The sequence below is a fragment of the Marmota flaviventris genome, chromosome 14 (assembly GCF_047511675.1).
Source record: "Marmota flaviventris isolate mMarFla1 chromosome 14, mMarFla1.hap1, whole genome shotgun sequence".
NCBI lineage: Eukaryota > Metazoa > Chordata > Mammalia > Rodentia > Sciuridae > Marmota > Marmota flaviventris.
In genome coordinates, this window is record NC_092511.1 from 5,852,993 (window position 1) to 5,874,272 (window position 21,280).

Genomic DNA, 21,280 nt, shown 5'->3' on the forward strand with positions numbered 1-21,280 from the left:
GAGCCACACACCTGGGCTCGCCTCGTGCTCAGACGGAGAGTAATCGAGGGGATTCCTGAGGTGAGTCCGCACGAGCACTCCCGAGCTTATGGCAGGGATCTTGCTGAGGTCATAGGGATGATTCCTGGGAAGGAAATGACAAGCCGACTTGTCACGTGGACTGCAAGTCTGTGCCTTCACAGGGTGGGGCAGCTCAAGTGGTGGGTGGAGGACGGGAGGGTCACAGCGATGGCTGGCACCTGTGTGGGCTGTGTGGTTCCGGTGCCGGCAGGCCTTACGAGGCTGGCCCGGGGCGTTGGATGCACTGCCACTTTGTCTTGCCGTCGCTTTCAGTTTCCAGGCTTTTGTTTGGGGCTGGTGCAGCTGAGGTCCCGTGAGAAGGGTGCAGGAATGTCCGGCTGTCATCTCTGACCCATCAAAATACCCCATGCTAGGGTGGAAGGAGGGTGAGATGTGGGTTTGCATCTCTTTCTATCTGTACCATTTTTATTTGGAAGATTTACTTGTTTTCTTAAGCCTCATTACACAGTTTGTAGAACTCCGAGTCTCTTGTGAGACTCTAGACGTGGGAATAGACAGCATGGGACGTTCTGGCAGGGATTGGGGCCCTGGACTGTAGTCACCTGACAAACTTTGGAGGTATAGAATTTTCCATTCTACTCTGGGTGCAAAGAGGTGGAAGAACCCATCTTCTGGCCCCCAGGGGGAAACAGGGCCATGGTCTTTCATTTAAGCTCAGGCTACACACAGGTGTTGCATGTGGGTAAACAGCGAGTGCCCAGAGAAGGACAGGTGACGAGCTGTGGGCTCAGGAACTCTAAGTCAACCGAGATGGAGTGGAGGTGCCTTGGCCTCTGGCATGTTGCAGTCTCCCTGTTCAGCTGCTGGAGGAGAAGGGACCATCGAGATGAAATTCAGGGCAGCCACCGTGGTTGGTAGGGACACAGAAGCACCAGACAGGCCCTAACCTCGGGGAACCTACAGCATCAAACTCCAGACAGGGGAGCAGAGGACGTGTGGTTTTAAACAGGTGTGACCTGAGCACGGGCGGGGGCCTCTTGGAGGAAGAGATGTTGGGAGGGTCTTGGGGGTTTGGAGGGTTTGGATTGGAGACAGGTTGGAAGTGAGAAAACACGCACCGAGCGTGGAGACCAAGGACACTTTAGGGACACAGCTGAGAGGCCTAGAGTACGGAGGGGCTGCACAGAGTTGGAAGTGGGGATGGGGTCCAGAGTGCGGTTGTCACAGGAGTTTCCTGCTGTGAGCAGAGTGGCCTGTGGCTCCTCTCAGTCACTCATTTTATGGAGAAGGGGGCCGAGGCTGCTCTGAGCACTGCCACCCACGTCCCCACTCTGCACTCTGTTTGGCACTTGACTCCGCAGCGTCTGCTTCTGGATCTCTGTCCTCCAGTGGGTGCTGAAACCCTGGGCACTGGGCTGGGTCTGGCTTGCCGCACGGGCCTGCGCACCAGGGTGTGATGGAGGGAGACGCCTGAAGGAGAGCAGCCCGTGCCCTGCGTCCAGGGAACGGGTTTTGTGTGTGGTGACTGCAGACACCGTGTGCATGTTCTTCACGAAGACGCGCGGCCTCGTCTGATTTTCCCTTTTCCTCCAACCTGGCTGGGTGGGGGCTGGGACTTGGTGAGACAGCGGGGCGGGCTGGGGGGGGGGGGACACGACTAACCTTGCTGGATTCATGTCTCTGCCGCCCTTCAGTCTCCTGAAGGGCAGGGTTGGGAGGTTCGTCTGGCAGATGGAGATGAATGACGTGGAGGAAAGTGGCTGTGTCCGGGAGATACTAAAGCTGCCTGTCATTGAGGGAACTGGCATTGGGAAGGGCACTTGGGAGTTCACTGGCTGCGGTGGACGGGACCAGGGATGGCCTGAGGTGGGAAGTGTGTGCCAGCCTTACTCAGTTTGCCCTTAAAAAAATTCTTTTCTGAAACGCATCTGTAGCTCATTGAGTTCCTGTCACCAGTCCTTGTGTACTAAATCAGATGTGCTCGGGACAGAGGGTTAGTTGCCACATGTTTTTCCTCTGGGAAACTCTGGGAGTGGCGTTCCTGCCACATCTAGCCTGCAGATGGTGACAAGTGTACTCTGGGGGGGGAGGGAGCCCGTGGGGCCAGGCAGGGCTGGCCGGTGGCCAAGGCCCCTCTGGTGGGCCTGCACCAGGGCTGAGGTGACTGAGCAGATGACAGCTGGAGTTCATTGATGGCTCTGGGCAGGCAGCGGAAGTCCTTTTAAAGGCCCTTGGTAGACACTTCCTATGTAGGTGCGTGCGGACAGTGCAGGCCCAACCCAGCCCCGTGCCAGGGGTCTCGACTCCCTCTGCTTCGCTCCAGCCCTTGCTCCTGAGCGTCCACCTGTGCGGGGTGCCAGCCCATCCTGAAGACCCCAAGAAACAAAAGTCATGGTGGCTTTTTTGTTTATAAAGTATTTTAAAAACCGGCTCAATTGAGGTGTGCTCTACTTGCAATGACGCTTGCGAGTTTTAGTGTGCGTTCGCTGGGTGCATCATCCTGTCTCATTTGTCACAATGTAGTAGAGGGTGAGGTCAGAACTGCCCTCCTGCCCCTCTGCAGCTGGCTGCCTGCTCCCACCTGGCAGTCGCCCTCCGCTGCCTTGGCAGGCTCGCCTTCTTTAGGATTTCACATATATCCTTACCCACTCACTTTAGGATTTCATAGCACGTGTGTACGACTTCGTTCCCCCAGCCAGGTGCCCTGTGGAGCCGTCCGCCTGACTTGCATATGTTCTTATTGCTGGACACTATTCTAGCAGACATTAGGTCGGGTATCTATCAGGTCCCTCATGTCTTCTAGTCAGTTCCTTAAGTGCTGGGCTTCCCAGGTTTTGGCTGTCATGAATAAAGCTGCTGTGAGTGTTGAGTGCAAGTCTTTGTATCGATAGACGTTATATTTGAACTTGGGCAAGTACCTAGGAGTGGGGTGGCTGGGTGGTACCCCGAGTGTGTGAACCCCAGGAGATACCGTCATCTGGTTTCTAAAGAACCAGTTTTCATTTCACTACCAAAGTCATCAGAGATCCAGCTCCCTCACACCCCGCCCACAGCTGGTATGGTTGGCCACCCCGCCATCTTGGTGGGTGCCATGGTGTCTCACTGGGGATGACATACATTGCCCTTGTGACGTGATGTCCAGCATCTTCTCATGTTTTCCTTGGCCTTCAGACATTTCTTTGATGTCCATTCCTACACCATGGAAGAGGCTTTTGATCTCATGAAAATCATCACAGGAGTGGAGATCTAATGTGTCGAGTGACTCTCACTGGAAAGGGCTGTCCAGAGAGGTTCAACATTGAAGTGACAGTAGTCTGAACTGAGATTTTGAAAGGCAAACTTTGTTATAAAAGAAGTTTAAAGAATCCATAGCCTGCAATTGATTTTAAAAAATTCCTCTGTAAACCAGGCACACTGTATGCCTGAAATCCCAGTGTTTCTGGAGACTGAGGAGGAGGAGCAAGAGTTCAAAGCCAGCCCCAGCAACTTAGTGAGACCCTGTCTCAAAACTAAAAAAAGGGCCGGGGAGGTGGCCCAGTGGTTAAGTGCCATGTGTTTGATCCCTGGTGCCCCAGAACAATCAAACCCGCCCATGTCGGGCTTTCTGGATGTGGCCTCATGTTGTCCTGGGGGGTGTTCAGTATAATGTAAGTGAACATGAGCTGAAAGAAGCACATGGTCCTGCGTGTTGGTGGCCTTTGATTTGGCAGGTGGTGTCATTAGGGATTTCAAAGTCCACTTGTGCGGAGGTGAAGGGACTTGCCCGGGATGATGCGGAAAACTCGGGGTAGGACTAATGCAGCCCCCGAGGGAGGCTCTCACGGCTTTCTTCCTCATCTTTCATATTTCCAACAATTGTTAAAAAGTTTTCAAAAAAGACTTAGACTCTGAGGCATGTGCCCCGCAGCAGCGAGATGATGGCCCCTCTGCATTCTGAACCTCCACGAGCCACGCTGTGGGGGGCGAGGCCTTCAGATTTATTTGCTTGCCTGCTGGCAGCACAGTGGGAGCTGGGGACGAAGGGACTGGAGTTCTGAAGCTCATGGCCTGGGGTTGGTTGCTCTAGAGGTTCAGCTCCAGAGTTAGATCGCCTTTAGTGCCTGGTTGGTACAGACCTGAGTTTGTAGAAGGGCCAGTGTGAACCGCAGTCTGCCCAGGCTGACGTAGTCAGAGGTGCAGGGAAAGGCTGTTCTAGGGACTCCTGCAAAAGAGCAAGTTATGCTGGTGGCCCAATTAATTCACTATCTGAGGGCCGACTCTGTTTCACGCATGGCTCTGGGATGATGAGGACAAGCACGTTAGCCTTCAGTGGGCACCAAATGTTGAATCAGCGTGTAGCTCGTGTGCCCTGCCCGCAGTGAAAGGTCAGCAGTGTGGCAGAGCCAGCTGTACGTGGAGAATCACTGTGGAACGTGTCTTGCCGTCATAATGTGCCCGCCGCCTGACCGTCCCTGTGAGCGTCAGTGCTGCTTGGAGATGAGCACTGCAGGGACTTGTCGGGTGATATTAGTGGTAGAGAGTTGGGATGAATTTCTTACTATTTCAGAGCTTTTTGCTTGTGTTTCCATAAAAGGATGTCTGTGACCATCTGTTTCTGTTTATTTGTGCAAATCAGAATGGTCCCTGTGAGTCCACTGAAATAAAAGCGCAGGCCGCTGAGGTCCGTGCGGCCAATCCCAGGTGAACAGAAGCAGCCCCGCGTTCTCACCCATGAGCTGGGAGGAGGTGCTGTTCCCATTTGAACAGTCTCATTTCAGAAATACGAGACCTTTTAATCCATTTCACACAGAGGACTTGGCTCCAGGAAAACACTGGCTGAATGAAGCCAGCAGGGCTGTCTGCGGCTGTCTGTCCTGTTCCTTCTCAGCCCTCAATCCTGTCCATCCTGAGCTACTGCAGCCCGAGTGCTGGGAGGGGCCAGCACAGCCCCCTGGCCTGACTCATTTGACCTCCCTGCCTGGAGCACCTCTGGCTGGCCCTGCTAACAGCCGGTCCCTTTGTTCAGGATGTGACCACTGCACTACCGACTCCAGGGGGTCTTCCCTGAGCAGAGCCTGTCACAGGCCTGTTTGGTGGCAACTGGGGAGCAATAGTGTGGGACTCCATTCATTTCCCCCCCCCCCCCACATTCCACATTCCTGGAGTATTGCAGGTCACAGAAGGGGAGACTTGGTCCCTGCCCTGAAAGGAGCCCATTGTCTTGTCCTTGTCCTCCAGGGCTCAGTTGATGAGAAGTCTCAGTTGCCCTGGGAGACTGTCAGTCTCTGAAAGCAGGGACTGCGTCCCAGGGACCTCCAGTAGAGCACGTGGACTGGCTGCAGGTTTTTAAAAACTGGCCCTTTCCTAGGAGGAACATGGCTTTGTTTCCTTGGTGTGTTGTTTCTTGACTTAATAGTGGTTTACCCGGCGCAGATGAAGGAAATGGCGCGCGTGTCAGGCCAGGTGGGCGTGAGCAGGAGTTTGAGCTGAGGAGAATGCAGGGCATCCTGGTTGTCTGTGGCTTGGAGATCTGTGCCTCGGTTCCTGTGTTGCTGTGAGAGTGCTGTCTGTGTCCCCTGCCCGTGTTGGGGTCCTGAGGGACAGCATGTGTCTGAGCGTGGTGCTGGCGGAAGCTCGTCACTCACCTGCTTGTGCTGCGAGTGTGTCTGCACCCTGACTTGCGTAAGCTGTGCTCGCACACTTCACTTCTGCCCATCTGTTTTGAGAAATCCAGGCCAGGGAATGCAGGGGATTCTTAGGCATTCCTTCCTGTCATTACCAGCTATTTATTTTTACAACTGAAACGGGTTCATAGTCCTTGTGCACAGTAGAAAGAGCTAATCACTTACTGATTTTTTTGTTTGTTTTTGTGAAGACTTTCAGGCTTGGTTTCTTCAAGAAAAAGGATCTGTTACCTCACGTATATTTGAATAGAGTTGTACTATTTCCACCTTGAAACTATGACTAAAGTGCAAACTTGTAAAGACAGGAGTTCGACAGAATTTTACATCCATAACCTCAGAGGACAAATGACTTGTCTAAGGCCACCACAGGAATAGGTGACAACCAGTGGTGCCCAGCATAAACCACTGTTGTGGTCCCTGTGACAAGTGGAAGCCCACCCGTCTGGCCGCGTGGCTTGGCCGGCAGCACCTGGTGAGCGGTAGCTCCCTCCGGCTGGGTGGGGAGTTGGACCTTCTAAGCAGACAGCGTCGCAGTCTGAGAAACAGACTGTCCTCACCTGGCGTTTCCCATCTTGTCTTCATCGTTACCTCTCTTCCCTTCGCCCGTGAAGCCATCGCACAGCAGCATTAAGCACAGCCTGTTTGGGGGACTCTGCCCTTTGGGGCCAGCAGACCCCTCTCCTGTGCCTGCTGACTGTGCCTGAGCCCCACACCCTTGAGTGATGTCCCCATGGCATGCTCTCTGGGAGTGCAGTGTGCATCCTGTTGGGGACCCCGTGCCTCTCCATGGTGTCTGTAGGCCGGAGTGTCCCCTTAGCCAGGGGGTGTCCTCTGTGCAGGTGGGAGGCTTGGCCTCCTCCCTCGCTTGATGCAGCCTGGGAGCCTTCCCTCTTGCTCTCCTAGCTGGGCCTCCAGTTTTCTTTTCATTGGATGGAAAACAGAGAAAGAAAGAACAACAGACAGGCTGAAGCTGTTCCTCAGGAGAGACGCTGGTCCTCGGCTGTTGCAAGCCGGCATCTCCTGCCGCCCCTTGCAGCACAGCCAGGAGCCGCCCCTGCCCATTGTGCGCCTCCTGCCCTCACCTTGGCCCCCGCTGGCCTTGTTCATTGGGACTCCCCTCAGCCTCGACTCTTGTCCCTGGCAGGTGCTGTCTGAGGCCACAGTGACCTTCATCCGACGTCTTGAGGAAAACAACAAGCAGGCCCTCTGCACCTCTTGAGGGTCCCTCGCTCTGTCCCCACCCTGTGGCTGGGCCACCATCAGAAGTGCAGCCCCAGGGGCCCCTTCTTTCTAGGACGGGGGATGTGGCCCTTAGTGAGCTGTAGTGCAGAGGTTTCTTCCCATGAGTGCTCCTGAGGCCCTGGTGGGGCAGCCTGCACGTGTGGGGCTGGAGGCTGGAGGCTGATGCTACCTTCCCGCACACCTCCTGTGCTCCCTTGCACCCTGGGAGGGGCCAGGCTCACCTCCCTTCTGGAGTGGGCCACTGTCAGGCAGCCCGGTTGCTGTGCCCTGGGACACTTTGCTGTTGTCCGGGCTTCTAGCAGTCCCATCTGCAGTATTTATTATTGCCCCCTTTTAGGGATTTGGAAATTGAGGCCCAGGGGATCAAGAAATGGGTGTGTGGAGATGTGGGAGAGGAAGTGGGACTGTCTGCAGGCCTGCGGTCCCTTCTTGTTCAAGTGGCTCCCACAGTGAGCAGGTCTGAGATGAAGAGAGATGCAGAATGGGTTGTCTGGTGCAGGAAGGGGGCCTGGGTGGCTCCCTCACACTGCGGTCCTCCCTCCCCCACTCATCTCCCCGTGTCCATCGTGGCACTATTTGAATTGGAGAGAAAGGTTCCTGCTTGGAGCTGAGATTGGGGGTGGAGGGCTGTGGACAGAGCCAGCTGGGGACTTCCATGTGGTAGAGCGGGAGAGGACACACGATCACCCAGTGCTTTAATAGGCCCCCGAGTCTCATTGGCACCCTCACCTCCTTGTTTCAGGAATGATCGCTGCTACAGACGGCTTGGCTTGCTGTGGGGCTCAGCCAGTCTGGGGTTCCTTCTTGCTCTCCTCCCTCCCCATTCCGGCTCTCCCCACACCCTGCCTTTTGCTCTACCACAGGGGAGTGAGGCCAGGTCTTTTGGGTGATAAATAGGAACTCAGAGGCGGAAAGCTTAGACATGGCACGACCAAAGAGAGTGGAAACTGACATCCCCCAACCCAAAAAGCCTAGGAGTAGACCTTATACCCTGAGGATGTATGCAAATCAGGACCCCTGCCCCCTCTTACCCACTCTGCTGGCTCTTGGGGAGGTTCTGAGACACAGGAATGGTTTCCCAAGCTGGTCTGGGGTGTGCCTGTGCTTCTGGTGACTGGCAGATGTCAGCAGGCTGGGTGCCATTACATGCCGTTAGGCAGCCCATTTCCCGCCAGGGCGACTGCAGTGGCCAGAGTGATGCCCTGAGCACTTTCTTGGTGAAAGGGGTGGACAGCACTCTTGGCACAGAAGTGGAGCTTCGTATGGCATTAGTTCTGGGCGGGTTAGTGGGAAGGGGTTTAAAGGAAGCGTGGGAGGACAGGGGGATGGAGAGGGAGTAGCCCCCAGACGCTGGAGAAAGCAGCAGCAGAGTCAAGTGGGTGGTGCCGAGTTCCCTGGCAGTGGAAGCAGAGCTGCTAGGAGACGGGCGTGGGGAGCGTTCTGGAAGCTGCCCGCCTCCTTCTTCCACTTGCTGGAGCTCTCCTACCTCTGATCAGTCCAACACCAAACACATGACCTTGGGCAAGGCCTGGAATGCCTTGGCCTCGGGTCGGGGAAGTGGACGGTGACTCTGCAGCCTTCGGAATGTGCGTGAGGTGGTGGACCTGGCTGCTGTCGGAGCCTCTGTTGCTGAATGGTGCTTGGGGTTGGGCTTGACTACCCCTGCTGCTGTCATTGTAACGTAGAGGTGTCTTTTCAGGTGCCAAGACAGCACATCCCGAGTGGCACTGTAGGTGTGTTGTTCCGGGGAGCACCTGAAGGCCTTGGGGGCCCGCCTCTCCTCCTCCCTGCACTTCACACTGGGGCTCCCACTCCGCTTCTTTAGCCCTAAATGTTAAAGGACAAGGGACGCCCCTCCTCCTGGCTGGCCCTGAGCACTCTGCCCTGCCACCTGCCCTCTGACCTTTGTGGGCATGAGCCCCGAGGCTCTCGGTTCTTTCAGGCTTTATTCACTACCATGACCAGGCCTGGGAAGTACAGGGAAGGGTGTGTTCCTAACAGCGACCTTCATGGCCACAGCATGTCCCTGTCCCTCTGAGAGCAGAGCTCGCTAAGCACTGACAGCCAGTGAGTGCCGACTGTATGCTGGACCCTGTACATATGTGGGTGATCTTATCCCATGAAGCAGGCATTGTTCCCGATTTTCAGAAGAAGAAGCTGAGGTCAGTGAGGTGCGGTTATTTCAGGGGCCGCCCAGCTAGTGAGCAGGGCTGTCCAGCTGAACCTAAAACCAGGGGTTTGTGACCCAGCCCTCTCGGAGCCACCAGCTCTGCCTTTCTCCATTTTTAATGCATTTGTTGCTTGAGACCTCTGGGTACAGTTGCAAGATGTAGTATGAGGAACACATAAAACACAAACACGTCAGTGGTGGACAGCAGGAAGGCATCCATGGAGGATGGCCCCGGGGGGAGTGGTGGCCACAGGGGGCAGTGCGTGTGATGATGTACAGCACGTGACCATGTTCCCAGACAGACCCCCATCACCACAGGCAGGAAAGTTCTCCCTCCTTCTTTTTATCTCCATTTGGGGCTCAGAAGAAAACTCAGCTGTCTCCTGTCTCCTCTCCCCTGTTTATGCTGCTGAAAGTGAAGTTCATGTGCCTCGAGCTTCATTTCCTGGGGAAATCAGCCTGGTCTGGGATCCCATTGTCTTCTGGGACTGGAAAGGTGCACCAGGCTGACCTCAGTCCCCGCTGAAGTTCGCCTTCCCAGCCTCTGAGCTCTGCCTCCAGCATCAGCAGGGGCCCAGGGCGGTGGCCATTGTACCCGGCTGCCTTGATGGTCTGTGTCCCACACCCGGCAGTGACCGTGGGTGCCTTCTGCCGTGGTGTCTCTCTTCTGTTCCTGATCCTCTCCTCCGGCAGCCCATTTCCTGCCTTGCGTCTGTTGCTCTTCTGCTAAACTGAGGGGCAGCGCTTAGGAGGGCAGAGATCAGGAATGCCAGTGTGAGAGGCATCTGGGCCCTCCGCACCCCTGGGCTCCCCCTGGAGGAGAACGCCAGGCAGGCCCAGCCAGGAGCAGCTGGAGCCTTTGTGTCCTGCTGGGTGGCAGGCAGCTGTCTCACCCTGTGTGCTTCCTGTTCTCACTCCCTCCCAGCTCCTAGAAGCTTCTCTCTGTATCTGCAGGATGGGGTTTACGGGTGCGGCTGGCTGCTTGCTGCTTTCCACATGGGGGGCCTAAGGCTCTCCCATTGACCCGACGTTTAGCCTGGGAGTCACCTGTGTCTATTTGAACTTCGTGGGTTCATGCTGTGGGGCAGTCTTCTTCATCCTAGTAAGCGGCTGCCCCCCAGCCCGAGGGCACCTAGTTTGCATGACATTCACCTAGGGAGGGTATTTGGGGTCTCCCCCAACATTTTAGAACATTACTGAGAATGCCTTTTCAGAACCAACTTGGGGGAAAGGAGGGAGGTGTACTCAGTAGCTGGAGCTGAGCTCCTCCGCCATGTCCCCAACATGAGCAGGTGCCCTTGCACCAGTGTAGCAGGCCCCTGCTGTTGGCCCCCTTCCTCCAGCTCCTTTTATCAGGGTGGCCCCTGGCTGCCTGGGTGGCCACCATGGCCAGGTCCAGAGCTCTTGGGGCCAGCGCTTTGGCCCAGTGCATTGGTGTAGTGCACCTTGTTTTCAACCCATAGAACCATTTTCTCCTTCCTCATTTGTTTATCTTTAAGCAGATGAAGGCGGGAATGTCTCCTATGTAAATATTCCTGACTATGTCCCCAGGTGAGCCTCCCATCACTGTCCCATGCCTCTCCTTAGGAGCCACCGACCCTTCTTGTGCTGCCTTCCAGGGGATTTTTCTGGGGGTGTTTTTATACGTGGAAACGTGCAGCGTTGAGCATTTTTGTTGTCCCTTATTGTTTAATCTGTCCCGTGAACACGTTTTGGAGCCTGAAGGTAAACAGATCCTCAGCTCCCGGCTTGATGGGGAGGAGAGGAGAAAGGGAAACGTGAGGGACACCCGTGTACCTTTCCTTCACCCGAGTTTTAAAACAGTTCAAGAATAGCGTGCTCCTGTTAACAGTGGTTGGAAAGTAGAGAATCATCATCATCATCAGCAGCAGCAGCACCCAGCGCCCGGGACAGAGGCAGCCTTCTCCTGCGCCTGTGTCCGCCTGCAAAGCGGCTGTGCACGGCAGCTCTCTCACTCGCGCTCTCAGTAGCTCGTTTTTTCTTGCTTTCGCGTTGTGTGTGCGCTGTAATGAAGCTTGTTTCCTTGCATCCTAAGACAGCTGTTTTTGTTTTTGCTTTACTAAAAAAACAGCAAAAATTAACTCTCTGATGGTCCCAGAGGCTAAGAGTCTGACACTGAGGTGTCGACAAGCCACACTCCCAGAGCCTGTAGGAGATGAAGACAGAATTACAAAAAAAGTTCGGTCTTCGTCTTTGGCAGAGCCGCACTGGCTGCTTTTTGGCCTCGGTGGCGGGTTATAAAGGCGATGGCTGTCTGCAGGCACAGGGCCAAGGGCGCTCATGCCAACCCTGTGGCCCTGCTCTGAGGGATGCCCTGGTTCCTACCCTCGGTCTGGCCCAGGTGGGAGCAGCATCCAAGAGATGAAAGACGAAAGGGGGAGAAAAAGGAAAGAAGTATTTCTTTCCTCTTTTCCTGCCCTCGGGGGTCACCTACTATAAGGTGGGTGAAGTCCTTCCGTACAGTTGCCTGAAGCTCCCTCGCAGCTTGAGCAGCCAGTGCCTGGACAGAGCCCAGAAGATGGTGGGCAACCCGCGCTCTGGTTCCGCCGCTCCCCACGTTCTCTCTCATGGTTTAGGAATGGGACAGCAGGATTCCTAGGTGCCGTGGTCTTGTGCGTGACCAATGTGCTGGGCAATGGTTGATCCCATGAGTTCACTCCCATCTTGGCAGCACATCCTGGCTCTTCCTCCAAACTCTAGTGGATTTTAATATTTTTTTCTACAAAGAAATGCTTTGAGTTGAATTTATTTTCCCTCTTTGTGGTGCTGGACATTGAACCCAGGGCCTTGTGCATGAAAGGCAAGCTCTCTACCACATTATGTATATGTACTCGTAAAACTTAGTATTTCTTTATTTTGGTTCTGTGGCTCACACCTTGTGCCCGCTAACACAAGCCCTGGTCACCACGTCTGGCCAGGGCAAGCACCATTTCCTTGCTTTCAAATTTGTAATTTAGCCTGGGGGTGGGGGTGGAATCTATCTCCCCAAACATAAGTAGCACAACCTAGTTTTGCCTGTGCTTTTGAAGATTGATAGTAGGATATCACGTGTGATCTTCTGCTTTTACCATTCTGTTAAGTTCATTCATGCTCCTTGCGGGTTGCTCCTTTCCATTGCTGTGTCCCCCTCTTGCATGGTACACGGTGGGTTTCCCATTCTACCAGTGATGGGCATTTGGGTGAGTTTGGCTGATGTGGAGAGCATTCTGCATGTCCTTGTTCTTCCATTGTAACAGGTCTGTAAACTCTGCCCTTTGGGTTCCTCTTAGGCACATGTATGCAGCACATGGTGATTGGCTTGGATGTGTCTTTGATCTTGATTCTGAATGACACCTGCTGTTCTCAGGCTTCGCTTTATTCCCAGAAGGAGGCATGTCCGTCATGGCTCTGGCTGTACAATGAGCCCACAGGCTGCAGAGCGACTCGTTGGACCCTGTCACGAATGCTCCATGCTTTCTGCAGGGCCAGACTTGTGAGGAGACGGAGCTGCCCTCTGATGTACCCCGACTCAGTCTTGGCACAGCGGCCCTGGAGCTCATATCTGACCGTGCTTTGTGTCTTTCGTCCACTGTCTTCAGAACTGTGTTTTCCGCTTAGATTGGCCTTTCTTGGATGGAGTGAGGGGACAGGCGGGTGACCACGGAGGGGGCCTACTTGCATGGCCAGGCTGGGGTGTGTAGGGAGTCCGCCCTGTCCCACCTGTGCCGGCTCAAACTGGGACTCCAGTGTGCTGGTACCAACTCCCCGGGTTGGCACAGCCACCTTGTGCTGCTGGCTCATGGCCAGAAGGAATAGGGTGGGCTGATGCTCTTGGAGAGACGTTCTGCATGGAGCTTCTGGGCCAGAGTCAGCAACTTTAATATCTTGGGCTTTATGGGTGGGCCTAGAGGCAAAACTGAGGCTATTTTCTGAGTACTGAGTCATTAGAGAATAATTTCTCACAAATTTTCTTAATGAAATTGAAAACATAGCAGCGATCATAGACTACAGTTTTGGCAGTGTGGGCCTACTGAAGAGAAGAGTGGAGTTCTTCTCTAGGGAGACATTTCTCTTAGTTGGGGTTCAGAGGGAGTCTCCCCACCACCCCATCATCACATCCAGCAGGGAATGTGTCTGCCTATAAAATCCCTCAGGTCATGGTCATGTGGACTGGATTTGGCCTGTGCCCTGTGGGTTTCCCACCCCTGAGCCAGGCCAGTCCCTCTGACAGCCTGAAGGCCACCCCACGGTACAGCCTGTCATCATGAGGTGGGTACCTCCTTGCCAGGAGGGAGGCATTGTAGGGTTCTGGGGGCCCAAGGGGAGGAGACGGACCCTCCTATGTCGTAGGGTGGTGTTGATTCTGAGCCCATGGAAGAAAGCGAGTGGGCCGCCTGGGTGATTCCCCGGCTGAGGGGCGGCCTTCAGGTGCACCAGAGGGACCTGCAGGGACAGAGGAGGGAGGCCCTCCGGGCACCACGTTCTGGAAGCATTGGGATGTCCTGCGTGGCAGGATTTCTTCAGGAGGTAGCAAGGCCTGAGGGGCTGGTCGTTCATGTTTCTCATCCTCATTTTTACGGAGCCTCCTCTGTGGCTGTGGGAGCACTGTGAAGAGGGGGCGTGGGCAGTGCTGGGGTGATCCTGGCCGGGGGCTCATTTCCCACCCGCCCACAGTCTCTCCTCCCTGTCCCCACTCACCATCCCCACTCATCACCATGCCCACCCCAACAGTTATTTATTCTTTTGGAGATGTTTCAGACACATCCCCCCAGTCTTGTTTATGCAATAAATTTACCCTATAAAACTTGTTTTACAAACCGAAGGTCAGCTCGGGTCTGGCCCTGAATTACAGGGTTTGGCCGGCCTCCTTCCGCCTGCCCTGTCTGTTCTCACTGTTACTTGCTTACAGCTCTTACTCGAAAATTCTGGTGCGAGTTTCAGCATATTTCCTTTTTCCAAGTGTGAGTGGATCTGGGGGTGGTAGGTGTGTGCCAGTGGAATTAGGATCGCAGCCAAGTTGGCAAACACCTTTAGTTCATGGAGAAAATTTTGTTATTATCTCTTTAAAATTCCAGTGCTGTTTTTTGTAAATGACGGACACAGGCCTTTTCTACCACCAAGTCTTAACGGTTCCCGCTTTCCCTGGCCAAGCTTAACCTTAATTATCTGTAAGCATGCTCTGTAATGAAGGGTGTGTTCTCGAGCAGGGAGGGAATTGCTTTTCTCTCTTGCGGTTTTGGTTAAATTACTTCTGCCGCCCTCTCACCTTCACCTCCAATCCCTGCTGCACAGACTGAGCAAGAGCGGCCTGAGTGCTTGTCCACTCGCTCCTGGGCAGGAAACGCCCCTTCCCTTCAGTTAGGTCCCAGACAGTGACGGGTTTTACCAGACCGTGTGCAGCTGTGGGTGGGTGGGGGGCTGCGCCCCACACAGCCCCGGAGGGAGTTGCCGCAGTCCCACTTCCCTTGCTGCAGGGACCACCACCTCCTGCTCATGTGCCTCGGGGGTACCAGAGGCTGGAGACATGGCCTTTGCTTGAGAGGCAGCTGCCCGTCTCTGGCTGGTTTTCCCGGAGTCTGCTGCCCAGCACCAGCACTCAGCATGTACTGGCTTCTGAGCTGCGGTTCCAGCCAGTCCTCTGGTCTTTGGGTAGCCTTTCCCTGAATTCCTTCCTGCCTGACCTGGCAGCTTCCAGGTACGGTGCTCCACGTCCCCTCCGGCTCAGGAAACGTGGGGCCTGCCGACATGGAGTCCCGTTCTGGGCCAGGTGTGTGGCAGGCCCTGGGAGGTGAGCAGGGGCAGTTCTGTTAGCATCTGTGATACTTAACGTGCCAGGGGTGTGATTGTGGGAACGTATGCTGTCGGACGCATGCACGTGCTCAGGAGTGGCTGCTCAGTGGGCAGGGCGGGCCTGGGGCAGAGCTCCACCACTGGGGGAAGCAGGTCTGTGTGCAGGCAGAGCCCTGGGCCCCTGGCTCTCGCCAGTGTGATGTTTGTGGAGGGTCTTGTCCTGGCTGGACAGTGAAGGCCACCTGGCTTAGCGCTCAGCACTTACTGGATACTCAGTGAATTTTCTCAGCTGAAACGTGGAGTAAGTACAGGGCTAGGGGAAATGTACGGTGGGTGCCAGGCTCACCCTGGGGGGCGGACATCAGGTGGCTCTGGAGGAGGGACGCCTCTGAACCAGCTTGCCAGTTCGGAGCAGAAGTTGGGGCTCAAGAGGAAGCAGGAGCAGAGTGTGAGGAGAGAGTAGTGTCCAGTGTGAGAAGCAAGAGAGAGGACAGCAGGTCGGGGGCTGCAGGCCGGGCTTGATGGTGGACGCTGGGTGTCCAGCCAAAGCCGGCAGAGGCAGTGGGCAGCAGAGCAGGTTTTAAAGCTTGCTAATAAGTTGGGACCCTGTTCTGAGGTCCTCAGGAAGTCTTTCCAGTGGCCCAACCTTAGTGGTGTGTTTCTAAGCATGTGGAGTTCTCTCCCTTCCTGCCTTCCCAGCTTGTTCAGGAACATGGCCGAGGGGTGCTTGTAGAGAGCCCACAGGTTGCGGGGGGCGGGGTTTGACTTGGGCACTGCACATAGCCCGCGCACACCTGCCTGCAGTAGTGCTGTCGACAGCTGGGGCCGGGAGACAGAGGTGTGTGCCACTGCGCCAGGCTAATGTTTTGTTTTTCAATGGACATTTTTAGGTTTAGGATCCTAGCAAAATCAACCAGTAGAGTTCCCACATAGCTCTGCCCCTGCACACGCACAGCGTCCCTCAGACTCCGTGGGACACGTGTGGTTGCCACCCAGAGTCCACAGTCGGCTTCGATCCTGGCAGAGTATGTCCTGTGTTTGGTCAGACGTACAGTGTCGCAATTAGAGCTGCTCTGTGTTGTAACCCTCTGTCAAATGTCTGGGGCCTTGTGATCTCTTTCCCATCTAAAATTGTCACACTGATTATCAGCATCTGCTTTTAGCATCCAGTAAAGTCGCCGCCATTGTTGCATTACAACCAGGACTTAGGGTGCTGCTGTTGAAACTAGTTTGAGAGGGATCCAGGAGGCTCCGTGCTCTGAGGGGTTGCGCTGTGTTGGGAGATGGGCCGTGCCGTGTTTTATGGCCAGACCCACAGTGGGTGATCGTCACCACTGTTGTGGGGTCTTTGTTCACCACGCTGGGCTGGGCGCTCCCCCACAGTTCTCCAGTCAGTCGTCGCGGCAACCCTGTGACAGGTGTCACCGTCCTAATGTACAGACGCCCTCTCCCTCCCATCACACCTAAGGGTCGACACTCTTGGTTCTTCTGTTGTTTAATTGGGCGACAAGGAAATGTTACCTCTAGTTTTCTAATTGCCAGCTTCGATAAGTCATTGCAGATACTGTTTGAGCACCTACTACGCGTAGGCTTTATTTGAGCCATATGCTGCTAGTTTGGGATAGTTAGTCTGTAAGATTTGGCAAACATTAAATATATAGTGTGTCTGTATAACCATTCAACCTTGTAAAGCAGGTATTGCTATTGCCGGCTTCTGGAAGGGCGTTGAGGTGTGGGGAGGACTGGGGAGGTGCCTCCTCACAGCGAACACGTTCTTGTTTGGGTCTTTCTAGTCCAGAGCAGTTTGCCTCCCTTGCTCCACCGCATCTGTCAGGCAGGTCTGGTCCTGCAGCGTGGCTGTCCTTGGGGCCTGCTGGTTGGAGTGCTCCATCGGGGGATGGGTAATGAATGTGGGGACAGGCACATGCTGAGACTTGCCGGTATGCAGAGAGCACAGCCAGGTAGGAGTGGTCTGACCAGAGCCATTCACTTTATGCAGAAGGGGTGTCAGGCAGGGCCGCTCACCCGCTGCAGGTGGATGAGGCGCATGAGGAGGGGTTGGTTCTCAGTTATTGCCAACCAAACTGCTGTTCAGCGCCATTTGAAGGCCAGGCTTCTGCATCATGCTGAAGGTTTGTCCTTCAGAAACAGCCCCAGGGGCCTGGTGGTGCAGCAGGGGCCTCCAGAAGGCATCTCATAGGGCTGCGCCCTGGTCTAAGCACAGACACATTTTCATTCACATATTCTTTGTATTTTAGGCTTTGGACGTGGACCGGATGGTTCTTTACAAAATGAAGAAATCCGTGAAAGCAATCAACATCTCTGGGTTGGGTGAGTACACACTCTTCCCGGTTTTCTGTGTGAAGACATCACCTCTGTCATCCCAACATCATAACCCCACCCTAACCAGCTAACAAGTGGACCCCCCCCCCGCAGCTGGGCATGGAGACCAGAGGCGAGCTGGGACGTCCCCTCCAGAGCACCAGTCACTGCCAGCCAGCTAATGAGCGGATGTACTTTCTTACCTCTGCTGTTTGGTTGGTGCAGTGAATCACACCAGAGGTCCCCATCCATTTCTCTCTTCCCCAGTTCTTGCCTGTCCTATTTGGAAATAAAATCAGTAAATACATAATCAATTAGTCAGAGTAGTATTTGATCTAGACTTATAAACGTATTTTTTAAAGAACCCTCTGCAGTTTGGGCCTAAAGATAGCAGGCTGTGTGTGCATGGTGGGTCTACTCTACACAAATCCTATGAGTGATGGAAAGGAGGTGGCAGCCTTGGGAGTCTGGAGACAGTGAGGAGCCCCAGAGAGAGTAGGTCAGGGCTGATGGATTCTGGACAGAAGGCTTGCCTGTCTGAGGGTGTGCGCCCCTGACAAGGTGCAGGAGTTGGGGTGCCTGGGGTGGGAGCACTCAGGGGACTCCTTGTCTACACCATGTCCCCTTCACCCTTGCGGTGTCTCCCTTGACCAGAGTGGTGAGTGGAGCAGTGCAGGGAACACCCTCCAGAGTGGTGATGTACTCGGGGTGTGGATCCCACCAACCCCTCAGCATAGCATGAGCACAAGCTCCCTAGGCCGCTCTCGACTCGCTCGGTCTGTGATGCTCTCCCTCTCGCCCCAGAGATGCTGCTGCGTGGAGCACTGCCAGGTGAAAAGATCAGATCAACAGGAGTTGTACAAGGGCCCTAAGCTGAGAGCTGCGAATCACTGCCGACCAAGATCCCAGAAGGCCTAGGGGAGGAATGTGTGGTGCGTGGGTTGAAGGTGGTCAAGGGTCCATTCTCCCCGGATGGTCTCAGCTGCTCCTGGGCCCGTGAGAATTCAGTCAGGGGAGATGGACATGCTGATTCTGAGGGGGCTGTGGACGGTGGGCTCTGCCTCTGACTTCTTCTTGGGTAAGGTGACGGGGAATGCTTGTGCAGAGGCTGGCCAGGTGGCCACTGCCCATCTGCAGGAGGGACTCGTGCCACGCCCAGGTCTGGCCCGGTGCCTGGCAGTGCAGCGTGTGGACAGGCACGTGAAGGGCAGAAATGTCAGGAGATGGCCATTAGAGTCAGCACCGCCGACTGATTGGGCTTTCTGACCTGTGTTGCTGAGTGCATGCCACAAACTCTGTTCTCTGCCCCCGGAGCCGTTCCTGCAGTGCAAACCCAGTGATGTTTAAAATCTGCTACAAAACTCAGCAGTGTTTTCCTGTCCACGTGGAAGTAAGTTTCATCCAGGCCACAGGAGAGATCAGGAAGGCCGCAGGGGCTTTAGAGCTCTCAGAAAGTGGAGACAGAGCACAAGTCAACGGGTTTCTCGCCTTCCAGAACCGTCCACAGGGCTTAATATGCATTTGTGGATTGTGAGAGGATGGGGTCTTGATGTTTTCCCAACTCATGTGCCCCTGAAGCTGCCCCTGCCTCTTCCCATCACCCTCCCAGAGGCCTCAGGTTGCTGAGCACTGCCTGGGCCAGGCCACCTGTGCAGAGGCCCCTCCCCAGGCCTGGGTGTCCCCAGCATGCCACACCATGCCTTCTTCCCTCTGCCCACGTTCCTCTGCTTGAAATGGCATTTTGCCACTGGGGAAGTTCATTCAGAGCCACAGAGCTGGTAAATGACAGGGTCGGGATGTTGACACAGCTCTTTGAACACCCAGCCTCTGTCCTTCCCAAGGTCTCTCTCATCCAGCAGGCTGGCTGTCCACCTGACCTTGGTGGGGGGGTCTTCTATTTTTGTCATCTCGCACTCATTTATTGCATCATGCCAACTTTAAGTTATTATAAGGTCATGAGTCTGGATTTTTTTAAAGTGCTGGTCCTGAAACCTTTATTTCAGAACACGTGTTGTCTACTTCAGAAAGTCACCTGAGGAAACTCTATGCTTTGCCTATGATGTTGCTGACATCATTCACGGCACTTTTGGAAGCCTTCTCTGAAACTGCTTTTTGTAGCACATTCTTTTGAATATATTTAGCAGAGGAATCTAAGGGTAGATTAAATTGTTTTAGAACTAGACATCAGAAGTCAGACACATTCAGCAAGGGATTAAGCCGCCGACTGCCCTGGCTGGGGGGTGCCGTTCAGCTGGACCGGCTCTGCTCGAGGCCAGCAGCTCCCCAGGAGCTCCCTGTGGTGCTCAGAGTGTTGGTGCTCAGCCTCCCAGGACGACTGTCTAAGAAGAACACTTGCTCTGTGTGCGAGAGACGGTGAAAATGTGATTCAGCATTTGTACCCCGTACTGCCCTTCACCCTTTCCAGTCTCCTGTTGCTTCATTTCTGTGAGATGGGGGTGTCCTGATGTGTCCTGAGACGGCCCCATCTGACCTCTCACTCCACCCGAGGTGTCTGCTCTCCAGCCTTGGGGAGCCTGGGGTGACTACGCCTGGCGCTTCTGCACAGCCGCACCCTGGGCTGTAAACACTCTCCCCTGCCCCAGTCACCTGGGTGGGACCTGCCAGTCCCTCCACACCTGGCTAGCTAAGACTCGATAAAGAGCTAGCCTTCTTGAACTCTCTTAAGTGGCTCAAAGTGGCACAAATTTATCTTTCAGATCTGCAGGTGAGGACTGTGACATGGCTCTCTCTGGATCACATCAAGCCATCGTCAGGGTTCCTTCCTGGCCTCTCTCGGGGAGAGTCTGTTTCTTTGACTTGCCCAGCTTCTAGAGTCCACCTGCAGTCCTCGGCTCTTGGCCTCCTTCCATCCACAAAGCCAGCAGATGGAGTCTTCCCCACACTTCACAGTCTGCTCGGGTGTCCATAACAAACACTGTGGCCTGTGGCTTACGCAGTTGAGTTACTTTCTTTCTCGCAGTTCTGGAGGCTGGAAGTCCCTGATCCCAGTGTCCCCGTATTCGGGTTCTGGGGGTGGTTCTCCTGGCTGCAGACAGCTGCCTTCATGCTGTGTCCTTCAGGGCAGAGAGAGAGAGGAAGCAAGCTCCCTGTCATTTGTTCTCAGAAGGGCACAAACCCCGTCGTGAGGGCCCCATGATGACTTCCAATGGCCCCATCTCCAGAGAGCATCACAGTATGGGTTTGAGCTTCAGAATTTGAATTTGGGGAGGCACAGTTCAGTCCCATAGTGATCACTGACTCTTCCTGTTTCCTCCTTTGACATTTAAGTACCGATCACATGGGGCCTCCCGCAGATAATCAGGATAATCTCACCATTAAATCCACTTGATTAGCAGCTTTAATTCCATGTGCAGTCTCAGTTCCCCTTTGGTGGCTAGTCAGCATATTCAGTTCCCACTGACCACAATGGGGACACCCTTGTGGGGGATGGGACATTACTCTGAGGTTGAATCACTGTTGACTCTTCTATTTGGCCCCCAAATAAAGGGTTCCTAATATGCAGGTAGAGTAACACTAAATACTGCTTTTTGCTGTTCTCCAATAGTTTTGTATCCCAGTTGCTCTTCGTTCCTTGAGTAACTGCAGGGCCTTGAGGTCAAGGACCACTTCCGGGAGGCAGTGTGGTTTGTGATGAGGGGCTCATAGTATTAGGATCCCAGAAGCCTGGATTAAAAGTTAGCAGTGCCTCTCACAAGGTCTGCAGCACTGGGAAATGGTTTCATCTTTCTGAGCCTCAGTTTCTTCATACGTAAAGTGGGATTGTTATACTGGTCGCTAGAACTAATAGGTCTACCTGAGAGAATGTGAAAAAGCAACAGGTCCCTACCTGGACACATGGTGGGGGTGGAAGCTGCACGTAGACTCCCCGTGTCCCCCCAGTGGCTGGCACAGGGGCAGGCCAATGCATGGTGGCTGCCCGTTGAACTCTCAGTCTCACATTTCCTGCTAGGCGAGGATTTCTGTACATTTGTGTAGAAGGGAGTTTTGAGATGCCTTGGACCTGGGCATCCTGTGTGCTCATGACCTATGAGCTCAGAGTGTTTTTACCATC

At 54.5% G+C, this 21,280-nt stretch overlaps 1 protein-coding gene across 5 annotated transcripts in view; it reads left to right on the top strand.

The window, feature by feature from the left end:
• The window catches only part of Asap2 (ArfGAP with SH3 domain, ankyrin repeat and PH domain 2), a 154,344-nt gene that overhangs the window by 36,849 nt on the left and 96,215 nt on the right, over window positions 1-21,280 (top strand). For all 5 annotated transcript variants that reach the window (XM_027937816.2, XM_071601322.1, XM_071601323.1 and 2 more), the window contains exon 2: window positions 17,145-17,217. In XM_027937816.2, coding sequence (XP_027793617.2) covers window positions 17,145-17,217 — 73 coding nt within the window. The remainder of the gene's footprint in view (window positions 1-17,144; window positions 17,218-21,280) is intronic.